Source organism: Galeopterus variegatus, unplaced genomic scaffold (assembly GCF_000696425.1).
Source record: "Galeopterus variegatus unplaced genomic scaffold, G_variegatus-3.0.2 Scaffold101, whole genome shotgun sequence".
NCBI classification, from domain to species: Eukaryota; Metazoa; Chordata; class Mammalia; order Dermoptera; family Cynocephalidae; genus Galeopterus; species Galeopterus variegatus.
In genome coordinates this window covers 829,690-837,037 of record NW_007726212.1, presented here as the reverse complement: position 1 = coordinate 837,037, position 7,348 = coordinate 829,690, and the positions used below count along the sequence as shown (strand labels likewise).

The 7,348-nt window shown below is 41.0% G+C and overlaps 1 protein-coding gene across 1 annotated transcript in view; it reads right to left on the bottom strand.

The window, feature by feature from the left end:
* Positions 1–2,251: 2,251 nt before the first annotated feature.
* LOC103599897 (acyl-coenzyme A thioesterase 1-like) overlaps positions 2,252–7,348 on the bottom strand; it is an 8,757-nt gene continuing 3,660 nt past the window's right edge. Inside the window, exons 3-4 of the mRNA XM_008584087.1 lie at positions 5,219–5,421; positions 2,252–3,002 (exon numbers count right to left, since the gene is read on the bottom strand). Of these exons, the coding sequence (XP_008582309.1) occupies positions 2,397–3,002; positions 5,219–5,421 (809 nt within the window). The 3' untranslated portion in view covers positions 2,252–2,396. The remainder of the gene's footprint in view (positions 3,003–5,218; positions 5,422–7,348) is intronic.

Below are 7,348 nucleotides of genomic sequence, written 5' to 3'. Positions count from 1 at the left end.
GTGCGTGCCAACTCTGACATCTTGGGCATCTATGACTGATGGGACTTCAAACAACTCATATTTAGTGTGGGCTTACTGTGTGGCCTTTGGAGCCTAAGTCTTTGCGGACAGCTGCAGCCTTCTTCATTCCTCTCTCCCCACACTTGCCGCCCAGCTGTCTCCCCTGACAGCCCGGGAGCTTCTCTTCACAGGGCCCAGCTGTACCTATCTGTAATCCATGTGCCTCACCAAGAGCTGGGCAAAGTAACATGGCTCAGCTTGCTGACAAGGTTCCATGTGGGCACAAAGAGATAAAATGACACAGCTCTGGCTCTAGATTCTTACTGGACACAGGACTCACACTTAATGTGTTTAGTTGTGTAACAGGCTAAGAAAACCAGAGGAGAAAAAGCAGGGCAAGCTGGGCTGGGAAGGCCTACTAGAGGAGAAGGTCATGCAGGAAGGGTGGGCAAGGGCACTCCAGGTGAGGGGCATAGCTTGAGCAAAAGTGGAGCCAACTCAAAGTCCTTTGGAATACATTCAGGCCTACTAGAGGAGAAGGTCATGCAGGAAGGGTGGGCAAGGGCACTCCAGGTGAGGGGCACAGCTTGAGCAAAAGTGGAGCCAACTCAAAGTCCTTTGGAATACATTCTCAAACCTTTCCAAGAAGCTTTCACAATCTTTGTTCTGCTAAATATCTGAACTTTGGCCCCAGTGGGTAAAACTTAAATCTTCTTTTTTTTTTCTTTTTAATAAAAATATTTATAAATAATAACAGAGGCCAATAAATTCCAAGTATTACTTAACATGCAAAAAAAAGCTTGTTCTTATCTCTTTTGTCAAATTTATTTTTTAATTTATTTTGAATGGACAAAATAATTGTTCATTTTCATGGGGTACACACAGAGGCCAATAAATTCCAAGTATTACTTAACATGCAAAAAAAAGCTTGTTCTTATCTCTTCTGTCAAATTTATTTTTTAATTTATTTTGAATGGACAAAATAATTGTTCATTTTCATGGGGTACAGTGTGTTGTTTCAATAAATGCATACAATGTGAATATATAATAATCAAATCAGGATAACTGCCATATCCATCACCTCAGATTTATCACTTCTTTGTGGTGAGAACACTTAAAATCCTCTCTTGCTATTTTTTTTTTTTTTATTCCTTTTTGTCTTTTTTACTGACCAGCAATGGGATCGCAACCCTCGGTGTTGCGCCCGCACCGCGCTCAGCCAGTGAGCAGGAACCGGTCTCCACATGGGATCCGAACCCTCGGAGGGAGCGCCGCTGCGCTCCCAAGCAGCGCACTCTCCAGTGCACAACCAGGCCGGCCCCTCTCTTGCTATTTTGAAATATACAATACATTGTGGACTATTGTTACACTGGTGTTGACTATTGTTACCTCAAATCAATTTATCCAAAACAAATATCCATTCTAACATCCCTCCAAGTGCCCGAATTAGAAACGTGAAACTCTGATGGGTGCCTGTTCATCTCTCACCACTAAAACTTAAATTTTCTAATCCTTCTTACCTAACCCTTGATTAGCCACCAAAGACAACAAAAGTCTTCTGGACAGACAATGAATTACTGTTTTATCCACTTTCCCCAGCCCTCCCCAAAGGAGATATGGAGGAGGGGAAGGTCAGGGAAGAGTGGGGGAGGACAGGGGGTTGCAGGAACATCATACATCTCACATGCAAACAGTGCTCACCCCCACCACGCCACTGGATTCTTTTGCCGGCACTGCCAGCCACATTTGACAGATGGAGGAAAAGAGGCTCAGAGAGTTAAAATGGCTTGCTCTGGGATGACCCAGCCAGAGTAGGGAAGGTAACTCCACTCAGGGCACTAGGAGAATCTTTATTCATCCAAGGAGAAAATATCAAAGAAATAAAAATGTATTTGCTTTGAAAATTTCTAGTAGTTTTATATTTAACTAGTAATCAGTTTATTGCTATGTTAACTCCATTCTTAAAGGAGAAACTCAAATCTAATATGTAACAGTTTTGTTATTATATGCTTTTCTTCCACAGTAGGTAATCATTTGTTTACTAATCATTCTGCAAATAATTGTTGAACTCTAATTATGTACCAGGCACTGTTAATTGGTGTTATTCACATTTCCTTTCAGAGCTAAACCATATCAGTTGTGTGTTGTGAGACAGAAAGAGGTACACTTTTTCTACCTCTCCTGTTTTCTGCAAAATCACTCCCTTCCCAAACTGATAAGGTGTACAGTTTATAAAAATCTTAAAAACCCATTCTTACCGGTAAGTTCATTTTAACAGCAAGGGGGGAAAAACCCTAAGTATTTATTAAAAAGAAAAAAGGAATGCACATACACACACTAATTGTGGCTGGTGTTCCCAGGGGGAGCGTCAGAGATGCCACACTATCAAATAAAAATTACAGTTTTGCTGGTGTTGTCCCCTCTTCACCACCCAAGTATTTGTGGAAGAAAGTCTGGAGTTGCTTCCAAGCATCCACCTGGGCCATGGCATGAGCCCTGGGCTCCCCTCCCCAGATGACGAGACTGTCCGCCAAGGTGTGCAGGGAAGCCTGGCACAAGGGGAAGTAAGGCGGCTCAATATAGTGCCCCACCCCTGGATAACAGATGATCTGGGGCTTTTTCCTCCCATTGGCCTGTAAGTGTTTAGAGGCCTCATTAGCATAGAACTCACTCTTCCAGTTGTGGTCATCCTGACCTACAAGGAACAGGAAGGTGCTCTCTGCCCTCTCTATAGGAATGAAGCTTTTCTGGTCAGGTCCTTCCAAAGGGCTGTTTAGGAGGTCCACAATGTCTAAAAAGCCATCTTTGGTCACTTTGACTCGATTTCTGTTGATGCCTAAAGGGGGCAGGGTCTCACCCTTGTAGTGTAAGGTTCCTCCAACATTCGCCACAGAGCCATTGATTATGACAGCAGCTGTGATGCCCTTCAGGAAAGAGGCCATGGAGAGGCAGAGATCACCCCCTTTGGAAATTCCAAGCAGCCCAACTCCTGGACCCTTTACCTGAGAAAAGGACAGAAGAAAAAGGAGAATGAGTCCATGAACAGTGTAGTGTGGTGGGTAGTGCCCACCCTTGGAAGTCAGGTGGACCTGGACCTGAATCTGGGCTCCACCGTTTACCCAGGTTTGCAGCCTCAGTAAATTTACTTATCCTTCCCTGCATCTTGCTTTCCACAATTTCTCCATCACCCATTCTTAGTGACTTCAACAACCATGTGGATGATCTATCAAATACATTGGCCTCTCAGTTCCTTGACCTCCATACCTCCAATGATCTTGTTTATCCCACCTGAGTGACCCACTTCCATTGTCATAACTAAACCTAGTCATCATCAGTAAGTACATCATCTTCAAAGTCTTAGGTCAATCATTCCACTCTCTGATCACCATCCTCAATACTTTCACTTTAGCCATTCTAGTGACACCTGTTTCCACCTCTTTGAAACCTTGACTACCACTTTTTCACTATCAATATCTCATGTTCTCCCACCTCCTCCAGCTTAGATGTCATGCTTTATCAGTATAATCACTCTCTTGCAAACAGTCTTAACCTCTCTTCCTTTAGTCATACTGGCCTGGAATAGTGCTAACACTGGTTAAATCCACCTATTCAACTTTCTCCAGGCCTGGATGTGTGCAATAAACATTGCTGGAGGAAAAAAATACACATTGGTGCTGACTGACCTTACTTTCATTTCATGACCACAAATTTCAAATGAGCATCCACACTGTCCATCAATCCTGCCATACCTTATTGGCATGTTTGCTTTCCATTTCTCCTAAAGACCACTCAAACTTTCTCCTACTTCCTCAAGCTCCTTTAACCCCCATATTCCCCTGCACTTTCAGGTCTTCGTACTTCATTGAGAAAACAAGCTATCCAGTAGGAACATCTCATTTTCTCACTGCCAAATGTACCTACTTCCACATGAACTCAAGCTCTTTGCCTTCCCTCCTGTTTCCAAAAAAGTATCTCTGTTCTTGTTAAAGACCACACCTCTACTTGCAGTTAGGATCCCGTCCGTTCTTATTCTCGAGGACTTTTCTCCCACAATTACATCCTCTCTCTCTCTCTCTCTCTCTCTCTCTCTCTCCTCTCCTCTCCTTCATAACTTTCTCTGTACAGGCTCATTCCATTAGTGTACTTCCATGCTCTAGTATCTCTTACATTTTATTGACTTCCCCTTGACCCCACATCCACTTCAGTTCCTGCACTAGTTCTCTACTCCCTTTCACAACAAAATTTGTGGGAAAAGTTATCTGTAGTTGCTCTTTCTTGGCTTCCATTCTCTATTCAAGCCCCTCCTGGGTAGTCTAGGTTTGGACCATTCCCAAGGACTGCTCTTGTCACAGTTACCAATGTCCTCTATGTTGTAAACAAACAGACATTTGATTGACCTCTCTACAGCAGTCTTTTTTTTCCTCGTGGCTGCCACAACAGTATCATGGATGGGTTTCAACAATTTATTTCTCACAAAAATACTAGGAGTTAAATGATATTTTTCAATCCTTCAAAGGAGGAAACAAAGATACCAAGGTCATGGAGTTAGAAATTGGCAAAATCAAATCCCAAACTTAACTTTTCTCTGTATACATCTTTTGCTAGTTCCACTATACCCTATCACCTTTTCGAAGAGCTCACAGTGCTTCCATCCACCTTAAGCTCTTATTGATTTATGAAATAAGCAAGGTTTATCTTCTGATCCTCTGATATGCTGAGTCTGTTAACCTCAAAACATTTCTGGTACCCAAGTTTTGGCCACCAGGTTCCTCCTTCAAACTTAATCCTGTGCTCTCACGGGGCACAGGAGAAGGAAGGTTGTAAAACACTTAAGCTGGCAGCTTACTGTCTGGAGACAGTAACTCCTGTCTACTCTACTTTCCCTTTACTTTGCCTGTCAATCCCAGAGTTCTCAAATGTGTTTGGGCTCTTTATGAAATACTAGAATGTACTGGAATTTAAAATTCCATAATATCAATTAAGAACATCTTTACTAGCAGGAAATACATTGCAGTAATATAGAATTGCATAGAAACTGTCCATGAGAAGTGACCATAAAAGATTCAAGGGTTTTCCAATCCCTGCACTGGCCAGTCACCAGAAAAAAGTAGTGTATGCTGGGGTAAGGAGTGACTGTTATGAATGAGATAATTTCTATGAAAACTAAGAGCATGAGGAGGAGACCTACGTACTCCCTAAAACTTAGGGAAGATCTAACCTCAGGGTGATTGAGCAGGTAGTTCAGAGCTTCTTCGAAGTACTCCAGGTGGAGGGTCTCAATGGTCTTGGGGAGGTCTTCATACTTATAATAAGCCAGAGCCATCACAGCAAAACCCTTTCCAGCCAGCAGACTAGCTCGATACTCTAGAAGGCCACCTCCAGCTCCAAAAATATCCACAATCCCAGGAAAGGGCCCAGGTTCTTGGCAAGAAAGAAAACAAAAACACAAAGCTAAACTATTCCTGAAACTTTCTGCAGTGGTGTCAAAAGCCATTTGTTGCCTGCTTAGTCAAAGTTTTCTATTGACAATCAAAAATGTTAAAAGACCTGTGGTCTTCAAACATCCAGAGAGGGGCACAGGCTAAATGCACATTCCCCTGTATATCCAGAGCCTCAAAGCCCCACATATTTTTTTACAAAGAGCACGTATTACTTTTGAGATTAAAAATTATTTACAAATAAACAACAACAACAACATTGCCCTTTTCCCCTGAAAAACTGACAATGCAAAATGCTAGAAAGAATACAGTGCAACTAGAACCCGCATACAATGCTGGTGGGAATGCAAAATGGTAGTCACTTCGAAAATAGTTGGCAGTTTTACATAAAGTTAAACATATACTAACCATATGACCCAGCAGTCCCACTCCTAGGTATTTACACAATAGAAATGAAAATTTGTGTTCACACAAAAATTTGCATGCAAGTGTTTATAGCAACTTTATTCATAATCTCCAAAGACTGGAAACAACCCAAATGTCCTTCAACCGGTGGATGAATAAACAAACTATGGTACACCCATATAATGGGGTACTACTAAGAAATAAAAAGGACTGATAACATTGAAAGGCACAAATGAATCTCAAATGCATTAGGCTAAGTGAATGGAGACAGACTAAAAAGGCTACAATACTCATTCTGTTTGATTCCATTCATTGGATAATTTCACCTTTTATATAAAAAAGGTTTATTTCACATTTAACATTTAAAGAATAATAAAGCAAACACTTTATAGGTAACACTCCATTTAATAAATAGTTCACTACTAACACCATGGAAGCCCCCTGAGTACTTGTGACCCTTTCCCCCTTCTCCACTATCCTGGATTTTGTGTTTATCAGTTTCTTGACTTTCTTTATAGTATTGCCACTTATACACCATAAACATTTTATTTTGCACGTTTTTTTGAATTTTGTTTAAATGGAATGATACTGAATGTGTTCTTCTGGGATTTGATTGTATCACTCAACTCTGTTTTAGAGATTCATCCATGTTGATTCTGGCTGCTGTACTTTAATCACTTTTACTGTTTGAAATGTACCTCAATTCATCAGTTCTATTGTTGGCAGACATTTGGGCTGTTTCCAGTTGTTTTTGTTCTTACAAACATTATGCCTCCAGGTGCACATGTACAACAAGTAGAATGACATATTCCACTTTTCTAAGTAAAGACAAACTTTCCCAGAGTGGATGAATACTGCGACTCCTGAGTGGCAGTGTGACTTGTATGAGTTTCTTTTCCTCCACATACTTGTCAACAATTGGTAATGTTAGACTTCGGAATTTTTGCCACTTTTGATGTGAAATATTCTGTAGTTTTATTTTGCATTTCCTTGATTATTGGTGAGGATACGCATCTTTTCATTTTTTCCCATTAGCCAATTGCTCTTTATGTACTGTAAAAATATCCAATAAGCTTAGAAAATCTTCATAGTTGGCAGGAAGAGGCCTTCCTTTGTTGGAAATAAATGTACTGTAAAAATATCCAATAAGCTTAGAAAATCTTCATAGTTGGCAGGAAGAGGCCTTCCTTCTACTGTAAATGCTAATTTACATAAACCTTAACACACTGTGGGATATGAAAGAAAAGTTGCAAAACTGAGAAACTTTTAAAAGAACATTAAAAAATTGAAGCTACCTATAAATGTTTTTTTTAAAAACTACAAGTGTCGGGCCGGCCCGTGGCTCACTCGGTAGAGTGCGGTGCTGATAACACAAAGGCCACGGGTTCGGATCCCATATAGGGATGGCCGGTTTGCTCACTGGCTGAGCGTGGTGCTGACAATACCAAGCCAAGGGTTGAGATCCCCTTACCGGTCATCTTTAAAAAAAAAAAAAAAAAAAAAAA